At 31.7% G+C, this 22802-nt stretch overlaps 1 protein-coding gene across 1 annotated transcript; it reads left to right on the top strand.

Moving 5' to 3' along the window:
* The first annotated feature begins 617 nt into the window (after positions 1–617).
* On the top strand, positions 618–19091 carry LOC118195954 (uncharacterized). The gene is made up of 5 exons (XM_035367300.2): positions 618–729; positions 3891–4012; positions 6522–6746; positions 13491–13660; positions 16388–19091. Exons 2-5 carry the CDS (start codon positions 3904–3906, stop codon positions 16622–16624), a joined length of 741 nt encoding a protein of 246 aa, XP_035223191.2. The 5' UTR covers positions 618–729; positions 3891–3903; the 3' UTR covers positions 16625–19091.
* The last annotated feature ends 3711 nt before the right edge of the window (positions 19092–22802 follow it).

The following is a 22802-nucleotide window of genomic DNA, read 5'->3' as shown; positions in this document are numbered from 1 at the left end:
TTACTTCCATTATTTTTCATTTGAAATAACTGCCACTTTATCCACATTTTCAGTTATCCGAAATAATATCCGTTTTTATTTATCCGGATAACTAAGGATATTTCAATATTCTGGATTATCCAGATATTTCGATAGCAAAATTTCATTGCGGTTCTCCGTCAAAAAATTTTCATATACATAACCGGCCAAATAGCCATATATTAATGTAAAGAAACGATGAAATTGAAATAGATATTGAAAAAAGGTATTAGTTCTAGCTCAGTTCTGAATAAATTTATGATTAGCAAAACTGAGATAAAAATGGAAAACCCTATACTTCATAACTACAGTTAAAATTTCTCTTTTTCAATATTGTGGTTATAAATGGCAGAACGTATAGACCGGATTTTAAACATGAAAACTCAGACTAAATCACGATTATTGAATTCAGATTTTAGCTTTAGTTTTTGCGGCAGCTGAAAGTAATTAGTAAATTGTTTATACCTTCTCATGATCGTAGTAACTCATTTTTAACGTCTGTAAGCAGTTTATCGAATATCTGGAAATTAAGCAAAACTTTTTGCGTGCTTTCGGAAATTCGAATCGTTCTTTACAGTCATTAATTTTACAAAAATTATTGAAGCGTTATGCACTTTTAAATGCACTCAGTTTGCATCTGCCGTTGCAAGAGGTTCCTTCTATATTTCCAAAGAAAGCAGTACTTGCTTTTAGAACTTGTACTTTTAAAAGGTAAGAAATTCGTTTGTGATATTTTCGTTGATGAAAATTTACTTCATGTAATTTCTTTAGTATACAAGAATATAATCCAGATGATTTTGCTGCTATGTAATTAATATTGCAAATGAAAATATTTTAGGGATAATATTTTATTTTTGTGCTGCAATATTTAACTCTATCTCAAAAACTAAGCAATAATTTAATAATTACCAAATTTTTGGAAGCTAGGTAGATCTTGATGGAGGAAAAAATTTATAGAAAAAAAAAATCTGAAAGGTTTCAGACTTTAACGATAGCCAAAAGGGTTTGTTAAGGTTTTTTTACGCTCTCGCTAAGCTCTCAGTCTACAAGTCTACCGTTACACTCACGCCTACTAACCCATTTCCTTTTTGTCTTTTTAGCTTTATTTTTAAGCATCATTTTCTTCGTACTTACGCCCGCCATACGCAATTCAACAACAAAACTACAAAAATTTTAAAAGCAGCTTAACATTATATGTTTATAATTCGCGATGCAGCGTTTCGTTCAACATATCAATGTTCAGTTTTCTTACTAAGATGGTGTTATAAAAGTTTTTTTTGGCCTTTTTATTACTTACGTTTTGTATATTTATTAAATACCACTTTTTTTCGCTTACGCGACGTAAAATTCCATTGAACAGCAAAATCACAAAATATTTAAAAACAGCATATCTTCAGAAATTCCTCGCTGGAGGTAAAAATGTTTTTTTTTTTTTTTTTTTTTTTTTTTTTGTGCAGTGTTGCCACTACTCGCTTTGAAATTGTTCAGTCTTTTAACCAAAAATTCGTTAAAGCTTTACAAAATATGAAATTAATAAAACAAATTCAAAATTCAGGCTTCCAGGTGCCCATATTAGAGAAGAGGACTACTTTATTCAAAATTTGATGCCTCTAGGTAACGTTGTTTTTTCACAGTGCGAGAAACATGCATACATTCATGCAGATTCTTCATTATTTAATTTTTTAAATACAGTGACGGGAGATAATATTTGGTGGCAACGATTTGAAAAGTGGCTTATGGTTAAATACCGTTGCGGGACTAATATCCCATTCTGAACTAACGTCTCTTTTGAGTTAATTATTTTAATTATTTAATAATTTTAATATTTTATACTTGATTTGGTGAAAATGAAACTAAAAAAAATCTAAAAGCTTTCAGATTTTATATTACGCTCAAAGGAGCGTTTTGTTTCGTTTACACACACATCCATATTTCGAGAGCATTTGGGCTCATGTCCCTTTGGGCTAAAATATTTAAAAGCTGCATATCTTTAAAATTTCCGATAAACAGTCTCGCGCGCTGGAGTTAAAAGCGTTTTCTTGAATACAGTGTTGATATTGTCGCTTTGAAATCGTTGAGTTTGTTTATCAAAAATTCGTTATAAAGTTTTAAAAAACTGTAAGGATTATGTTAATTTTATTAACTGTTAAATTTTAAGTTAAAGTTCGTTTCCTGTCAAATTCTTAACTTCAACTTACTACTTCCGGCCAGAACGTAATTTTGGAATCATTCTGAATACTTAATGAGGAGGAGCGGTATTTAAACCGCGAAGTCTACTTGCAGAGTTAGAGAGAATCAGAGTTTCTGATTTGCGCGCGTCTGCCTTTTGGCTACTTTCTCTCTCAAAGCTGTTATTAAGCTCGGCCGTACTCAGGCCCTTGATAAGCTTCGTAGTCAAATAGAATTAAGGGGCCAACTCGTTTAGAATCTTGATAGCTTGGCCTATATTTCTTTAGTTAATCTTAGTTTTAGTTTATTTCTTAGTCTCTTAAGTTCAAGGCCCAAGTGTCGGCTTTTATTGTATACTCCAAGACTGAGTTTTGTTAACTCTTATTGAAATAATAAAGGGTTAGTTACCTTACCCTTCCTTCTTGTTGTTTCGTGTTACACGAACTTTAGAGAGTATTCGCTAACTGGTTCTTAAGATTCGTCACTTTCTACAGTAACTGAGAATTACACTAGTGAGAGTCTTACAAAAAATAAAATAGATAATAAAACAAATTCGAAATTCGGGCTTCCAAGGGCCCATATTCGGCTAGAGGTCTACATTTATTCAAAATTTGATGGCTCTAGGTACCATTGTTTTTCACTATGCGGGGAAACATGCATACATTTCATGGAGATTTTCCATTATTTAATTTCTTTAAATGTAATGCAGAGCTATAATATTTGTTGTCAACAATTTCAAAAGTGTTTCAAAGCAAAATATAGTTTATACATGATTTGAAGAAAATGAAAATAAAAAAGGAATAAAGAACTAAATTAATAAAGTTAAAGTAAAATTAATCTTTCTTGGAAATCAAGGTGTATATTGGCAGATAAAAAAATAATATTTGTACTATATTTGATTGCTTTGATACATTAAAAATTCTATTTCATTATATAAATAAATGTAACCACACCCAAATAGCAGCTTATCAAATTCATAAAAATATGAGTAAAATTTTCTACTAATATTAATGTGTTCTTTTGCAATTAATAAGACAATTATTTTGGCCATTTATTACATATATTTGCCTTTTCTGTAAAGTTAAAAGCATTTGAAGTGACATTAAAATAGGGGATAATAATTAATAATGTTGATAACATTTTATGTGACTTTTAAGCTTTGAAATTAATAATATGATCAAAACTTTTTATTTACTTCATTTAGTTTTTTCGGTCTAACGGCCTTTTGGGCTAATTATTTTAACTCCTCATTTTAATTTTCTTTTAAATTTTGTTTTTAGCCGATGATTATAAGTAGTTTACTTTTCATTTTCATCTTTTTTCTTAAAGTTGCTTTTAAATTTCGTTCTTGTAAGCGAAGATTTTTTTAAGGATGCTATTAAGTAATTATTTTTGTTTACCATAAAGTTTCCTATCTAAATTTTCGTATCTATCTTAATTTATAAATGCACCTAATATAGACTCTGACTATCTTTCATATATAATTCTGCATAAAATAATCTGAATCATTAAATAATCTGAATTATTCTCTGACCCTTAAAAGAAAATTACATAGCATTTCGGAATATTTAATTTCCAAAAGATGGTTATTTAGCTTTATCATATAACATATAAATTTAATTATTTAGTAAATATAGTTATTTAGCTTTAATAATGGTTATCATCGCATGAATCATGTTATTTATCTTTTGTTCTATATTTAGGAAATTTTAGATTATGGAAATGACAGATGAATCTCAGAATCACACAGTTCATCCGGAAAGCTTGAATTTGAGAAAAAACAAGAAAACTCCAGCTGCCTACTATAAAGAACTTCATAAAGCACGTAAGTTTCATTGTTATTCTGTTAACAGAAATTATTCCTCAGTAAAAGATTTGCACAGAAATAATTAATTATATAAAAAGAAAATTTCTTCAGTGACACAGATGAATAAGTTACTTATAAATGCAGCTAACAGGTTTCGTGTTCTGAATGAACCAAAAAACTAGAAATTCCAAATTCCGAAACTGAACAATACAGTACACCATATAACATGCTACATTTAGTTTAAGACTAATGCCAATCTGATTTCTAGCTAAAAAATTCTGCATAACTATTTTCAGTAATGAAGACGAAATTCCATTTAAGCCGATTGGCTTTTGATCTGTAAGTGGTTGGGTTAAGTAGCTAATGTATATTAAGCACAAATATATATCTCTAAAATTACACTACTAGGGAAGTAGGAAGATGAGTATGAGAAAGCTATTAATATTCAGCTTTCATTGATGATTTTATAAATATATATATATGAAATATACTAAGTGCCGCAGTCATGAGTCCTGTACTTTTAACTTCTGGCTGTAGATATGGCTGGGTGGATAAGGCAGGAATAAGATGTTGACAAAACCAATTTCGGCGAATCACCATCTTTATTTTTAGGCACATCAAAAATTATTTCTTTGGCAAACAAATTACTTTTCGATCATAGTTGAATAAAAATAATTTTTATATACACAGATAAAAAGCTACGACATCATTTCAGCATAAGCGGCGTGGAGTTGTTTTCATAGTAGAAGTCAGACTAGTGCTCGTGACTCAGTATTTATAGTTCCTAGGGGCAGAGAGTATTCTAAGCTATGATTGGTCAATATTAGCTTTAGTTATCTTTTTCAAGCGGTGTTATGTAATCTGGAATGATCTCGAATTTGGGAGAACTGATGAATTTAGGGGGGGAGAGCACCAAATTTAGAACGTTAATTTTGAGGTCACCAATTATTTTTTAAAGCAGCCATCATATTTTGTTGTATCTTACACACACACACACACACATATATATATATATATAAATTACTTGATTCATGAGGAAATTAATCTGGTTTTCTCTGATTTTATATATACATGTAATTGAAATAAATTACAACTTATCCAGTAAATTTTGTAGTACAAAAACATAATACTGTTTTCAATTCAAATTTCTGACTAAATAAAAAATATTGTTTTTAATCAGTTAATTAGAACAAAAAATATTTGTATAGAAGTTTCTTAAATAAATACATGAAGAAATTGTTCTGCTAACAGAAACTTTAACAAATAATTAAGATTCCAAAATCGTCTGTTAATCATTTTCTAAAAAATGCTGACATCGTCTACAAACTTTAAATGTTAAGTTACAGTACGAAGCCGCATTTTAAACCGCAAGGATGATAGTGACGGATAAGTAAAAAATATTTATAATGTGTAAATTTAGTAAAATAATTTATTTATAAATTATTTTTCAAGCTCTATCCATTAACTAACAAAACTATTGTCTCTTCTGTGAGACATTTTAGCCAGTTGTATGAAGGATATATTACTATTACTATTAGTATTTAGGATATACTCATTTACTATTCATTCTTTTTTCATTTTTCTTGCTTTATAGCCAGAAATTGATTTTTCATTTTTCGACGGTGTGTAAAATTAATTCCCGAATAGCAACAACTTCTTTCGCCAAAACTTATTCGAATTCTGAATTAGCCAAATCACTAGAAAACTTAAATCCTGAAATTGAACAACACAGCAGTACACCATATGAGTGAATTCCATGCCAAGGCGCGGAATTTGGCTGCCACTAGTAACCTTGCTATGAATTCCATTGGCCAAACTCAGCAACAGCTTTCCGCACTAACGGTCTTTTGACAGACATAAGCAACACTGCCGTATTTAAAAAAATTTTCTGACCTTCTGTAATTTGTAAAAAAAAAAATATTTTATATTATAAGATATTTTCTCCCTCCTTACCATTTTCATTCGATTTCCACAGTGCATTTTCTCTCTCTTTAATTTTCGATGATAAGTAACAGCTGTACGTAACAGCAGCATCATACGATTTTTTTTTAATTCTAAAACTAGAGTTTTATTGGTGAGGGATTTACTTAAGGCCAGATGTCATATATACTAGTACCAATTATAAGAAATTATAACATTACGTATTATCCATCTGTCTTTCTCGACTAGAGACGGATAAAATTGAGAAAGAAACAGTCAGATAAATTTCTTTTTCGAATAAAATTAACATTTTCGAAAGTGATGGATAAATTGTTGCTCACATCTAATATTTAATTATTTAATAACATTTATTATCATAAACGATGTGTAGAGGAACCATTTTCAAGCATACACCCTTCATTTCAGAAAACAAATAGCCTTCAACAATTATTTCTAAAGAGATTGTAATTTGTAAATAAAATTTTTGTTTTTAAATATGTTAAGTGAAAGATTCTCACATACTTACTTTTTCGATAAAGGATATTATTCTCATTTTATAAATAATTTAAGCTTTCTTGACAAAATATTAAATCATTATTTTCTGCAGAATCTCCTTTCTTGCCTTCAAATCTCAATGTAACATGGATTCAGAAATGGAATGATTATCTCTCAACCGCTAATTCATCTCTATCTCCCTACTATTTACAACGATCATCTTCTCTTCTTGGTTCAGTTCATAGGAATCCATCCTTTTTATGGCCAATATGTACGAACCATTTGGTTAGAAATAAGTCGAATTGTACCAACAGCTTGAAATCCCAGCATTGTGGAGGTAAGTATTATTTTTATACTCAGTTTTATTCTGGAATAAAATTGCTTTTCAAATTCCGTTGCGTTTTGCAAAATAATGTGTGGATATTTAATTCCTTGTATTTAAATTATTCGAAACCCCTGTCAAAAATTTTAAATTTACTAACTTTTAACTGTTTGTTTCTAATATTTTATTGATTTAAATTTTTAAAAAATGAAACTAATACACACGGTTTAAAGAGGTTAATTAATTTAGATGAATGATTTCAACATGCAGATTGGCAAACAGTGTTTAAACAACAGTTACCCTATAAATATTTAAAAATTAGAAATTACATATTCTTTATAGGCTTAATGCTCTTTCTTTAATTTTATGGGCAAAGTAAATAAAAGGATTAATTCTATTGTTTAATTTTAGTTTAAATAGAAATGACTGTATATGTAGGCGAAATTTTTAAGGAAAACAAAAATATGTTTTTACATTTTATTGAGTATTGCATTAATTAAGTATTGCATAATCTGTGTCCAAGAAAAATCCATTAACGGAAAGTTAAATTTTCTCGCTGACTTTTCACAAAATGTGTATTTTAGTCTACAGATTAAATACACATTTTCATATGACTATCAAATTATTCGCATTTTTTTTTCAGTCGGTTAGCTTGGCTGTAGTCGCAGGTGGCTTGGATATTTGGAGTTCTACTGAACTATTTTTATATAAAAAGTAAAAATTAAAAGATATTAAGTTTCCTGTTAGAGGACAGAAATAAAAAAGAGAGCTGTGTATAATGTTATACAATCCGTAACACAACAAAACGAATTGGCTGCAGGCTTTATTTCCTTAAATACTGATTTTTCTAAATAAGGTATAAAATTTTATACGATTGTTTTAATGTATTACATAGAAGAGATTTTAATTATAAAGTATCTTTATGTAATCATTGCAGCTTTAAAAATTTTTAGAGAGAAAATTATAATCAGCAAAATATTCACTAAAATTTTAAAATTTAAATATAAATCATCTTAGCTTTTCCTGTTTACACAATTTTTACTTACAGTTATCTCTCTTTATTATTGCAGGTATTTTTATCATTGTGGTATATTTTGGTGGGTGATGCTCTACATGTGAAACATAATTTTATTGGGTTAGTCACATGGATTGTGGAAGAAGAAAGAATAATTGCAATTTATTGGATTATGTAAAGCTCATTATGCTTTTAAGACAATAAAATACAAATTTTATCTAGTATCTATTGCGCCATTTAAGTAGCTCCGTAAAAGTTGCGGTTAATGTCATACGCAAGTATTATATAGACTTATTTAGGAAAGCTGACTTCTCGTTAATATCATACTCATTATAGTATTTTAGCTTCTATTAAATCAAAAGAATGTATAAAAGTTTTCTCATTCCAAAATTGGGGCTATTTTAATCGTTTTCAAAAATGAGCATCACATAAAATATCATCGCAGAACATAAAACTGCCATCGTAAATAGAACCAAAGTTAGGCGACACACCTTTTCAAACGCGTTTGTTCATCATAAATTCGCGCGAGGTATTCATTTTTATTCGCGTCATTTCAGTCACCAATTCATTTGGGAAATAATAATTTCTTAACAAACAAGAAATAGCTTTAATCTGAAAGATTAAATCGTTACCATAATTTCCTCTGCCCAAAATAGACAACTTAGGAAGAAATAATAAATTTGGATTGAAAATGAATTAAGAGTGCACATTCCAGTAAAACCCTTTTTCGGAAAAAATTATTTCTGTCAAATCTATTTATAGTCTTCTGGCACAAGTTGCACAAAAGATGTTCGAATCGATTAGGACTCTCTCTCCTAAAGGTTAAATGTTAGCAGGAGTAATCAGTTAAGTGCTGCATAGCTCGCACCAACTATTCACAACATTGAATACAATAATTAAAGGAGCTCTAGAGAAATACTGGCTATTTCCAGCATAACTAGACATTACGATAACCCATTACTATGCAAGGAACTAATGAGTTGGTGCCGATTTAATTACCAGGAACGAAAACACTATTTCTGCACGTAACTTCATCCTTCAAAGTGATACTCGTATTATAAAAATGAAAAATGCTTTTAGTCTAAACAGACTAATACTAGTAAGCACTGAAAATATTTATTACGGATTATTTGTAATCAGATGATAGTTTATTACTTCAGAGAAAGAATAGAAATTGAAACAATCTCAAATAAATTTACAATTACCAATTAATTTAGTATTTTTTAATTATAATACAATGTCCATCAAGAAGTGTTCTGTAGAAAAAAATGGGAATTGAATTGTTCTGTAGAAAGAAATGGTAGAAAGTTGCCTATTGATCACCACTAAATCAAATATATTTTTGTTGTATCTTGCAACAGCGTTGTTGATTTTCAAAGTATTTCAATAAAACGTGTTATCAATAAAGTATTATTAATAAAAGTGTATCAGTCAGTTAATCGGTGTTGCGTGCGAACGGGATCATGATGGATGTACACAAAACCAATGACAGCTTGATGAAAATTATTTATGCAAAAGAAACACTTTACATTTCTAGAACTTTCCACAAAAGCCTTTGCACAGCTCTTCTGAGTAGGACAGAGCACAATCATTAATTACCACTTCAAATTCGAACCCAAAACGAACTACCAGTGTTGAGCGATTTTACAGATCGGCCTCTGGTGAGTTGTTTGTCAGTTTCCTTATAGCTCTGAAAAACAGTTATTAAAGTCAAATTGCATTCTTCAGAATTTGCAATAAAAATTTGAAAAAATGTCAAATTATTACCTGCTTTTACACAAGCTTTTGTAGAAGGTAGATTATCCTTCTTCCTTTCAGCTTTTCATTCAATTGAAGAAAAACCACATATGGAAGGATTCAATACATTAAGCATATTTACATTGTTTTAAAAATCTTTTAACGATGAGATAGTTGAGTTTTCTCCTACTTCACGAACAAAGCATTATTAAAATCTTATTCGGTACTCTTCTGTTATCGGGACCGGATTTAGAAATGTATGTATATATGCATGTGTGTATGGATGCATGTGATCACGTATGCATGTATATTCAAGTATGCGTGTATGTTGCGTATGTATGTTTATATACACACATATATACGCACATACATACATATATATGGACAGATACATACATGCACACGTGCATATATTTCAGAATGTGGTCCCCATAACAGAAGCGTACCTCTTATTCTTTAATCGAAAGATAAGAAAGTTAGTACCAGGAATTGGCATAATGTAATTAAAGCTTGTTATATTTAAAAAAATGTTTTGAAAAATCAGACAGTATCTTCTTCAGTTCACCATAATTCTACAAACATTAATGTCGTGCTTAACATTTTTCCATTGTGAGGGTTTGGGGTGTAAGGATTATGTTAATTTTATTAACAGTTAAATTTTAAGTTAAAGTTACTTTCCTTTCAAATTCTTAACTTCAACTTACTACTTCCGGCCAGAACGTAGTTTTGGAATCACTCCGACTACTTAACGAGGAGGCGCGGTATTTAAACCACGAAGTTCTTGCTGAGTGCGCTCAGCCGTACTCAGGCCCTTGATAAGTTTCGTAGTCAAATAGAGTTAAGGGACCAATTCGATTAGAATCTTCATAGCTTCGGTCTATATCTCTTTAGTTAATCTTAGTTTTTAGTTTATTTCTTAGTCTCTTAAGTTCAAGCCCAACTGTCGGCTTTATTGTACACTCCAAGACTGAGTTTTGTTAAATCTTATTGGAATAATAAAGGGTTAGTTACCCTTCCATCTTGTTGTTTCTTGTTACACGAACTTAAGCGATTATTCGCTAACTTAAGGTTACTCAATTTTGAGTGCAATTACACAGTGATAAACCTCACAGGGGATCCGTAAATCCTCATGTCACAAGTTGAAGAGGAAAGTGGAAGCCCGAAAGAGAATATTTCGTGTGAAATTCTTTACGGCGAGATTTTAGGACCATTTTCCTCCCATAAACAAATAATAACAGCCGCAGTTTACCCTGAAGCATTGATTAATTACATTTGCCCACATTTGGAAGACCATCAGCCAGAGGTCCTTTTTCAGAAGGATGGCTTGCCACCACTCTGGTTAACGTGTTTTCTCAGCAGAACCTTCTCGAACATATGGATAGGAAAGAATGAACCTATTCCATAACCAGCACATTGGCCTGACATAACACATTTGTACTTCTTTCTGTGGGCTATGTTAAAGATACTGATTACCGTTTCAAAGTGCCAAACATGTCAGACCATAAGACCAGAATCAGCAATGCCATGGCAACTGTTGGTCACGCTACCGTACATAGACAGAATTGGAATATCTTATATTTTGCGCTCAACTATGGTATACATGTGAAGGTTGTGTAACTTGTGTCACTTGTCATAAAAATTTCAAACCTTGCTCGTAACAATGTGGCCAGTACTAAAAATATAAGTTATTTCATTTCCAAATAGCAAGCTGTTAAATCTGCTCAGAGACTTTGTGGACAACCTTCATTTATTTTTCTTTTTAGCAATTCTAACAAATCTCAATTTATTAAGCTGATACAGTATGAAATATTAATTGCCCAATACATGGAGATACTAGTCATATGAAAGTAATTCTATGCGTAAGATGTAAAGTATACTGTTGATTTTAATCCTAGTTTTCCATTTTACATCATTAGTTTTTGCTTCCTTTTTGTAGGCTGAGTTTTTTCTTTCATATATTTACTAAGTTATTATCAATTTCTACATAGTATGCGCATTCCAAAAGTCTACAAACAACATATAAGGACTTATTTTATTCTTCTGTTTATAGAAGTATCAGAAAGTTTTAACTAATGAAAGAATAAAAAATAATGATGACAACTATTTTTAATTAGAGATGATGGAATTCTAAATAATTCACAAAAAAAAAAGTCTGAAAGTTTTCAAATTTTATATTACGCCCAAATGGCCTTTTTTCTCATTTACACATACATATACACGTTTCGAAAGCAGTTGGACTGGACTGAAAGTATTTAAAAACAGCTTATTTTTAGAATTTCTGATCGACAGTATTGCGCGCTGAAGATAATTTTTCCACCACTGCTCCTTTTCAAAACTCCTTTTTTAACGATTTCAATCGTTAAAGCGGATTATTCCAACAGGGATAGTGGTTAGAGACGCTGGCCCGCTTTCAAATACCGGAAAAAGCATGGATGTTTGTAAATGTATCTATGTGGCATGGGGCACTCTAAATATGTGGCGAGCCGAAAGTCCTCCGAAGAAGTTGGTGGTAGGGAAAGAGCTGGTAATAAAAGACCCTCGTGCCCGTCCCCTGGGGTGCTCTCCATCAAAATTGGGGTCGGAACTGAGCAAAGTCGTACTATCACGATGAGTTTCGTGGGCATATTCTCATGTGGACAAATGAGATAAGTCATAACAGCAACAATAAATATAATAATACAGGTGATAACATTTGGTGGCAACAGTTTGAAAAGTGACAAAATGCTTTTAGTGGCACGACACAAAATGCCATTTCGAGACTATAACGAAGACACCTAGAATTTAATTTAAAACGGCTTGTCTAGTTTTCAGTCCAAAAAGCCCAGAAGGGCTATTAATTTCGTTTTGGCATTTTGAGTTGATTCACTTTTGAAATTGTTGCCACCAAATATTCCACCCCTGTATTATATTTTTAAAAAATTAAATAGTGAAGAATCTGCATAAATTCAGGTATGTTTCTCGCATTTTGATAAAACAACGGTGCCTAGAGCCATTAAATTTTGAATAACCTAATCCCCTGTCGAATATGGGCATATGGAAACCATAATTTGGAATTTGTTTTATTATCTGTTTCATATTTTGTCAGACATTATAGAATTTTTAAGAAACTCAACCATTTTAAATCGAGAAATGGCAACGCTGTACGAAAAAAAAAAAGCATTTTTATCTCCAGCGCGTGAGACTGTGTATCGGTAATTCTAAAAATATGATCATTTAAAAATTATTTTGCAATATTGCTGTTAAACTGAATTTCATTGTTAAAATGCGAGGATTATTATATTTAATAAATAAAGGTAAAACACAAAACGTTAAAAAAACGCCCCTCGGAAAAAACATCTTTAAACTAAAAACGTTTGGGAATTACGTTCATTCTTTATTTCATTATTGTGTTTTCTAAAGAGGTATAACTTGTAGAAAAACAAGTTCGCGTATAATTGCATTGGCATCTCTCAAAACGCAAGGTTGTTTCAAAAGAAGTGTGCATAGTTTCATATAAAAAAAAGGGCAGTGAATGTTTTCGCGAGGAGACTTGAAGAAGTATGTGCCGATAGACAGCGAGTTTTTTACAACATTTCATGCGACGATGTAGGCAAATCAGCGTATGTCACATGATTCAATAAACACGATGGTTATGTCGGCAGTAGAAAAGGTTTATTTAGTTTGGTAAAGCTTATTTGGGTGCTGCAACAACTGCAGATTTTATGGAATCAATTATTGTAACATGCGTTCGCACAGGACTTTTGCCTTTGCTGAAATAGCCCATTATCTAAAATTACTTCCACCAGTCGTGGGTTTTTAAAAAATCAGCTTTTAAATTGTACAACGGGTTCCGTTTGGCTCAATTCTAAAGTGCTAAACGCCTTTTAGCCCAAAGTCACATGACGCAAAGTGACAGCTTACTCCAGCATCCAGCATGCTGGGGGAAACTTCACATCTACACGCACTATATACGCCTTAAAATTTCATCGCTGTGTATTTCAAGATGCTTTTTTTATGTAAATTTTTAGATACCAATCAAGAGAAGGCAAACAAACCAAGGTTTCGAAGAAGTAGAACCACGTTTACCGCAGAGCAACTGCACGCCTTAGAGAAAGTCTTCGCTGAAATTCAGTATCCTTCTGTTAGCGTGAGAGAACGTCTTGCAGCTGACATTAAACTGCCAGAAGCTAGAGTTCAGGTATAATTAATTTGAACATAATGGAACATAATGATTGCTCCTAATGCAATATAACAAACAGAGGCTGTTCGCTTATTTTTATACGATTTTCATTGTCTTCACAGAAATATTTTATTTACAATTTTTTAGTTTTAAATGTTCTATTTGATAACCTTATTCTTCAATATCTTTCCATGTCGTAATTTCCAATAAAGCCTCTTGTAGTATCAGAAGAGATACTTTATCCCATTCTACTTGAACAGTTTCCAAGTCCAAGGAGGGCTGTAGTTCAACGTCTGGACAATCCGCTTGTTAAAAGTTCAAAAGCGTAAAAATCCACGAATGATCCATAAAGAGATTAGTAGGGATATCAGTGAAGGGTTGGTCTTGATACCCGTTTCTTGTACCATTGTTCCAGAAAATTAACAGTGGATTTTGACGTGTTGGCTGCTTGCTTTGTCTTGGTGCAGTTCTACTAATTGATGGCCCTGTAGGAAAAGAGAAGCTATTTTATGTTTGGAAACTGGGTATAAAATATGTTCCTGATAATATCTGGTTAGCTGGTATTAACATTTTTCTCTACTCCTTATTTTTAATTTCCATTATATGAAAAACCAACAACAATCAGAAATCCCTTTCAAGACCTTTGTTTAAATTCTTTGAACCATGTTTTAAGATTTTTTCCCTCCTCTTTGATAATATTAAAGGGATCTTTTTTTTTTTTTTTTTTTTTTTTTTTTTTTTTTTTTCAGTCATTTAAATATATCCAAGATTCATCTATTGTGACAACATTTTTCCACTTTTGTCCGGAAAAATTTTCTTATGAAGAGTTCTGCCGCGCGTTCTGCGTTCGGCAGTACGTTGTGGAGAAAGACGATGCAATTTATGTTTTTTCGTCTTTTTGCCATTCATCCCTTTGTTTACAGTTGACACTGAGCATTTTAATGATTTTCCAACTGTCCTTTGACGTCGAGGAGTTTTTTAACATTAAATATCTTACCTTTGCAGCATTCGAAACATTCCGTTTTTTCCTGGTATATGTATTTGAAACAATTTTTCCACGTGAAACCAAACATTGAATTTTTATTCGTATCTTTCGACAATATTGTCTGTTGTAGCTTCAGATATCGAAAACCCATGGCTTTCACAGTGTCTTTTCATAACTACATAGGAGTAATTTTCTCCAGAAAGAGCACAAACATAGACTTCCAACCATTGCTTCTTTGAAAGCGCCATTTCGCATAAACACAAAACTTTCAAGTAGCAGACGATAAATTAGACAAAGTAGCAGACAAAAATATAGCTGCAGTTAAAAAAAACTCTAATCAGGCAGTTTTTTTTTTAGAACAAAGCAAAATAATTTTAAAATATTCAAACAGCCTGTGTAGCAATTGCAAAATGATGATAGTAACGCAAAATGATTACTAATATTACACAAAGTATTATTTACAAAATGATGACTCCCTTTTTTTGTGAAGAAATTTAAAACAAATCAATAATAATAATAATAATAAGTTTATTTAAATATCCCGTAAATAATAATACTTTTCTTTCTAACTGAATCAAGTGTTTTTAAAAAATAATTAATGTGATATTATGTAAGATTTGAAAATTAACCAATTTAAATAATTTTTTGCAAATGTTCGAATTTAAAATATAAGCATCAAATGTTTAATTAGTTAACTGTTCATCTTAAGCCCTTACTGTAATTTCTCGTTCTTTGATTCTTTCAAAGAAAACCTGTATATAAAATTCTGTTTTCTATCATATGTTGCACCAGATAAATAGCGTAACTGTTCGTTATGTAATTAAAAAATCATATTTCAAACTCTTAGATGGCATTTAACTCACCTAACCTTGTTATCTATGATAAACGTCAGGCAAAATAAAAGTTTGGCAACAATTTTAAAATTTCAATAGAAGTCGGTTGCTATATACTATAAACTATAAACTGTATTGTTAAAAGTTTCAAATTCTAAAGTCTTAAAAATCCTCTTTTTAAAAGAAATGCTGAAAGTATGAGACAATGTGTCTTTCTAGAAGCTCGACACGGAATAAGGTACAGATTTTTTCGCTGAAAGTATTTAAAATAAGTTATTTTTAAAACTGTGCTGTGAAGAAAACAATGGGAGAAAATATACTAATTAGTTTCAGTTGCTATTCTTCGATGTTTTAAAATATTTCAAACTGAATTTATAAAGCTCGGCTTAACTTAAATATCGTTTTTCACTAAGTAATTAATGGATACGCTGAATTTCCTTAACACACAAACGTAAAACTCATCTAAACGTATATCAATATCTACTTAGATTTCACAGACTAAGAATTTGAAAAAAAAATCTTCCACTACTACTTTGAGGGTTTAAATTAGCACAAAGTATCAGAGCATAAACAGGTTTGTATTAACATTTACAACTACAGAATTCGTCGCTAAAACTATCTTCATCCTATATACAATCTCTTAAGTAACCAAATAATTTCGCCAAATTTTCCATTAGGGTAACCAGCGATGCATGATTCATGTTCGTAGAATCACAAGCTAAACAAATCCCAATCCCAATCCATGCTCTCTAAGTGCTGTTTGCACTCCCTATTAAACTTCATTTAATGTGGATTCTGGAGAAATTGGATCAGAAAGAAAAGAGAAGAAAAAAGTTAACATAAAAATAACTGCCACTATTAATAATAACCAATCTTTACAATTTATTATTTTTCCTCAAATTTAATAGGTTCAATTTCTTATTTCAGGTCTGGTTTTCCAACCGCAGAGCAAAATGGCGACGCGAGAATCAGATTAAGAAAATCCAGCTTTCTCAAAGAATTGCCCTCGGTCAGATGTCGAATTCGACAACTAGAAAAATGACAACATGCTCTTCAAAGCCATCCGACGTTCTGCAGTCTCAACATTTTCTAGACAATTCTCAACCAATTTGTGAAGTTCTACCAAGAATGTTTTATGTACATCCAATTATGAGTTTGAATTGAGTTGCACTGAATTTTCATGCGTACCTAAGACATTCAGATATTTTTGGAATTTTCGCTATTGTTATTAATGTTCTCAAATTTACAGGTCAACTCAATACACTGACTTTGCAATGACGCTACATTTAATATACTCAATTGTTACACACACTTGCATGAATATATTAAAAAATGACAGATGTTTTCTATTTTCTATGCGCATTAAAAATATAAACAGCGTTTATTCTTTAAAACTTTATTTCCTTCTCTTTTTCCAAAATCCAATCGCTCATTAAATATTGGATTAGTTTACGCTTTTGAACAAAACTTAAAATCCTTAAGATATAAAATATTTAATTCCTGAATGAAATGAACTGTTAAATAAAGCAAAGCTTTCTAGTGAGTAAAAAAAAAATAATTTTTTAAACAAGAAGAGTCTCAAATAGCCCTCCATAACACATAACATTAGAATGTCCTGTTCAAACCATAATGTTTAACGCCTCACCGAGGATATCCTGAACACCTTGATTCTTTTAGATGCCCTGAATATTTTGTAATTTAAGATTCTATAGATGTTTTATGTAAGTCCTTGTGTCTCGGAATATGCGAAGATATCTTGAAGATGTTGATTTTTTGATGTTTTGAGATTCTGTAGGATATGAGTATTGAATTTTCAGGAGGACTTCTATCCTTTCGTCTGACATTTTGAGTATGTTTGTAAGCAGTTCATCTAGCAATTTTAGTTTTTTGATCTGGTAAATTATTCTTTTTTTAATTATTTATATACATTTTGCTTTTTTCTAAGAGTTACTTCCTGAACTCTATTTAGGAATAATATACATAGTGCTCAGCAAAGTTGGATATCACACCGTTGATTTCGAATTCTGAGGAGAAAATTACATTAATAAACATACAGAGTCTATGAGAAATAAGGAATCTAGAAATCTGTCTGTCGGGGTGAAAATACTGTCATGATATCGGTGGTACGTAAGCAGAGAGACAAAATCCTCGGATTCCGTCGCCCTCTTTCCGAGGCATTCTGCATGAAAGCTAAGATTAGTTTTTCGTTTGGTTTGGTTGATTCGATTATGCACTCAACGGCTATCTGCCAAAGAGGAGGAATGCTTTCGTGGAGAACTTGTTAATAGAAACTGGCTCGTATATACATTTCACATGGGAAAAACCACGAAAACGTCCATGCTGCCAGGCCGTCCTCTGAGATTCGAACCACGGACCGAACTACTAGTGTTCGGCGACTTTAACGCTCGGTCACTGGTAGGCCACTAACATGAAGATTAGTATATACTAAGCATATACTTGCCATAATTAAATATCCTAGTCTTGTCTTTTGGATGTAATACATTATTCAATCTCTCTTGCTTCCAAAAAAATCCTAATGTCTCCACAGTGGCACCCGAACTAAAAAAGGGTGGTGGAGGATGAACCTCCACACCCAGGATTTGGCGAATGGGTACCCTAAAACCCCAGTCGCCATTTAAAAGAAAGAGTATATAAGGTATTTCTCCCACCTTCTTGGCATGAGTTCGTGGTGTGGTGGTCTGCACAGTGGGTGCGTATTCCAGAGGTCCGTGGTTCGATTCCCGGCGAAGGCGTTGCATATTTTTCATCTTGCCTGTTTTCAAAAAAATACCTAATGTCTCAAAAAACTCCATTTTGAGTATTCAGCATGTGTTTACATATGAATACACGTACTTTGTGTTCAAGTGGAATCCTCTTTCGACGATATGTTGCACCGACAACTGAAATACTGTTACTTGTTGTAAGGAAATAATTTTCGAGAAAATATTATTATTCGTAAATTAAATAAAGAAGCAAATTCAAATAAATACAAAACAGTAAAAATATTAAACATGTGGAGAGTTGTAGAAAAAATAAAATGTAATATTAATATATCGATCGATAGATAAAGGTATATATTAAAATAGAATTTTCGGAGAAATCCTCATTAAAATAAGTACGTGCAATATTTAAATAATAGTTATTTGTTTTTTCACGCTACAAAATTCTCAGAACAGGATTTCATATACAAAATAGGTTTTAGACCAAAGTATTTCAGTCTGAGTTTTCACCAGCATGCAAACAATGTCAAAAATCGCATAATTATCAATTTTTAAGACATCCTAGAGAGAAACAAAGCTCACTTAAAAGGATTTTCCTTTTACGTTAGAGTAAAAATTAGTCTCTTTTTTTTTTTTGTAATGTTTGTTTTAAAATAAAAAATTGTATGAATTCAATAACCTTGAGTAAAGAAAATATCAGATTGATCCGTTCATTGAAATCAGATCAAATGAATTTTTTATATTAAAATAAATTATATTGTATGTTGAACGTTTATTTATTAACTCATATTTAAGTGCTGATATAAGAATTTCAATGCTGATAGCAGAATACAGATTTTTAAATTTGATTAAATTATAAATTGGAGAATCGAGTGCCTGTATTTCATCTACTGCTACGAGAGCAAAATAAACTCAAATTAAACATGTTGTTATCTTTGATCTTAATACAAAATTATTCTTACATAAATAACATTGTTGTTACTTATAGTTAGTTCTTAGTTACTTACCTACAGCCTAACGATTAATTAATATCAGAAGAACTTTCAATTCATCTTTGAAACGGCACACATATTAGCTTTCGAAATTCGCATGAGAAAATTAATATTTCCATTAAATTTGCTATACGCAATGCACTAATTGAAATTTTTTATAAAAATACCAAAGCGCTGATTTTTTTCTATTACTTCCTTGTATGAAGTAAAGGAAGTATTGTAATCACAAAAAATGCCGAGTACCATATTTCAAAGAATATCAATTTTGACCGCTCTCAAATCCAATTTAACGATGCTTTCGTGTGACATCTGTACGTAAGGACAGAATAAAGGACTTTTTATCCCCAAACGGATTGTAAAATGGATTCAGAAGAGATTTTTTCGTGACGTCTGTGCGTACGTATGTATTTATCTCCCAAAACTGAAAAACGAATGGAATCTCAGAACATTGAAATTTCGTATATGGGACTGCTATAACATATAGTTGTGCACCTCTCTTTTTGGTTTTGATCGATCGCACAAAGCATATATACTAAATCTATAGATACATATGTATATACCCACCATGTTACCTCGTTCGGTGAGCTCAGTATTTTTTTTCTCATATACTGGTAAAATGGGCATTTTTTTATTTAAATCTTTTTTACTTACTTTTTTTTTAACTGATGTGATTGAATTATGCTGTTCTTGTATTTCAGGTAAGATTTTTATGTTTTTAGTGAATCTGCATGTAATACTTGTAGAATTATCAACAATTTAAAAGTTGTTAAAGCCTAACGAACTAAGCCTAACGAAGCCACCATTTGTTTTTATTTGAAACTCCTATCAGAATAGAGAATTAAATCAGTTTCTGCACCAACTTCAGCGTCTCTTTTGCCGAACGGGACAAAAAGTAAACTTTCGATTGGGTGCACCGAAAAACCTGTCTTCCTGCACGCTGTCCGAATTGCCCCCCCTCCCTTTTTTTGCGTTGAAACTCTAATTTTTATTCTGAAATTTGTTTTTCAACTCTTTTAACTGTATTTGGTGTTTTATGTTTCTCTGCATTTTACAACTTTTAAGATATTTTGAAATTTTATGAATTTTTGCCATGCGGCGAAGTGAAAATTTAAATGAAATGCAGCAAAAAATGTGTATAATTTAATACACGTACAAGGAAGTCATATGGTATCCACATCAGATTTCTTAGTACAGATATGGCAGCAGGTTTATCGCGAAGCAAATTTCCGCGATAATTTTTGTGAATATAAGGGAATTGAATAAGAGTTAATAAACATAAATTTCTTCTATGACTATCGAATAAATCTGCGAATTTCGAATTTTTTCCTATTTTTAAAATTTCTATTAAAGTTGAAACCCCCTATAACGACCTTCAAGGGACTGGAAGTTAGATTTGTTACATCGATCCGGTAACCAAAATTGGTTATCTCACAAATGTGTGTAAAATCTGAATGATAAGTCTTGCAGAATTTTTTCGATGTCAGAATACTGAAGAAATTTGCAGTGCACTTGCCAGGATCTGAACTCCTGAACCCCCGAACCCGTATCAAGAGTACTTCCAGTCACACATGCGAAAGCATGCGGAAAGGAGGAAGAAAACACCTTATATACTCCCTTTTTTAAAGGACGACTGGAGATGAGGGGCCCAATTTGCCAAATCCTGTTGGTGAAGAATCATCATCCGCCACCTTTTTTTAATTCGGGGATCACTTGTAGAATCTTTTAAAATATTTCGATGTCAGGAACCAGAAGAAATCCTCAACTGTCCTCGCTGAGATCCGAACTTCCGATCTTCCAAATACCCTTCGTTTAGGCTTTCCAAACACCCTTCGTTTTTGCTTTTTCCTATCCTCTACCTTTCTTAGGCAAACTTTTTTTCCATGCGCAGAAATTACAAATTTCTGATTTTTTCATATGCTACCAACTGTAGATAAGGATAAACTGAATTTCTGACAGATATCGATTTGTCTGCATTCATTTCATACTTCTCCAATAATGTTCCTTTTATCTTCAATACAAAAATATTACGTGCACAGATGAATTTTTGTCACACCACAAGGGCATGCAGAAAAGAGGGAAACATATCTTATAGATGTATGAAGAAAACAATTGGTTAACACACTGTTATTTCTACCAAAAGAAGTGAATAATAAGTCTAATTTTTAAAAAAGCATATTGAGATTTAATTGCAGTTATTATTAGGCCCAGTGATTCAATTCGTAGTTCGTTCTGAGTCAGTCTGCCAAAGTGTCTGGCAAAATCCTTCGCCATTATCTGAAGCATCTGTCCAGATAGCGGCAGATTATGTCGTCTTTGAATAGCGAAACATTTCAGCAATGCTTCTTTATCCCCCTATCCTCTACCTTTCTTAGGCAAACTTTTTTTCCATGCGCAGAAATTACAAATTTCTGATTTTTTCATATGCTACCAACTGTAGATAAGGATAAACTGAATTTCTGACAGATATCGATTTGTCTGCATTCATTTCATACTTCTCCAATAATGTTCCTTTTATCTTCAATACAAAAATATTACGTGCACAGATGAATTTTTGACACAGAAACAAAGTACAGAGAGTTTAGGCAAAGAGTATGTAACAGTTTTGTTCTTCTGGAATGAAGAAAAAGAAGACAATTTCATCACCTATGTGTTTTATCGAATGTCCAGAAACAACACAGCCATTTCCACCAAGATATGTATAGCTGCAACACAGATCTTCAGTAATCTTGTAGAGCCATTAGATTTTTTTTTATTCTAGAAACGTGAAAATGTGTAATGCCCTCACCGAGACTCGAACCTGCGATCTCTCGAATACGCGCCGAGTGTGGTACTGTTACACTACAAAGACATGCTGGAAGGAGGGAGAAAATACATTACATACTCCCCCTTTTAAAGGGAGACTTCGAATTAGGGGATCCAATCGCCAAATCCTGGTGGTGATGAGTTTTGATCCACCACCTTTTAGTTTGGGCGCCACTGTAGAGTCATTTAGAAATTTTTTTCGAAGTCAAGAAACTGAAGCAATCTGCAATGCTTATTTGAAATATCTAAAGAACTAAAGAAAGTAAATCCTCTATTCGGAAGATTGAACTTGGAAAGCACTTATACTCAAGCAAAGCAAATCGATAAGGATAAAAAAAAATTCATTCCCTAAAATAAGAATCAACTGTAAAGCAATAAGTTCATACAATTCATTACTTTCTCTTTCCCTGAAGATAAAAATTTCAAAATTTCTATCATAGCATCAACATTGAAATATGGTGTCCTAAGCTATGCTTATTGTATCCTCGTTCTCCTAAAGTTTCATATCTCACCTTTCTGGCATTGCCTTTGTGAGAACGCAGAGAAAAATGGAGATGTAAATAAAAAACTAACATGAAAGTGTTCTCCTTTACGAATGGTATGTGGATAGAAAATAAATCCAAATATTTTAAACATTCATGATTTCAAGGGTTAGTAGTTCATTTAAAACTCTCGAAATGTCTGGAAATTTTTTTTAAATATTTTAATCGTAAATATCCATAAAGTTCGTTATATCCGATTTCTGTATTATTGGAGGTTCGCTATATAAGTTCGAAGTTTATAGGAAACTGATGGACCAAACGATTTTTTTTGGAAACGTTTGTAATA

The sequence above is a fragment of the Stegodyphus dumicola genome, chromosome 3, assembly GCF_044657685.1.
Source record: "Stegodyphus dumicola isolate Sdum_Otavi_A_Nest chromosome 3, ASM4465768v1".
Classification (NCBI taxonomy): Eukaryota; Metazoa; Arthropoda; class Arachnida; order Araneae; family Eresidae; genus Stegodyphus; species Stegodyphus dumicola.
This window is presented reverse-complemented; position numbering and strand designations above follow the sequence as displayed.

Excerpts from the sequence above, each read along its gene's own strand:
- LOC118195954 (XM_035367300.2), top strand. The coding sequence starts at position 3,904 with ATGGAAATGACAGATGAATCTCAGAATCACACAGTTCATCCGGAAAGC. Across the intron at positions 6,747-13,490 it reads GAAATCCCAGCATTGTGGAG|ATACCAATCAAGAGAAGGCA; the intron begins GTAAGTATTATT and ends GTAAATTTTTAG. Across the intron at positions 13,661-16,387 it reads TGCCAGAAGCTAGAGTTCAG|GTCTGGTTTTCCAACCGCAG; the intron begins GTATAATTAATT and ends TTCTTATTTCAG.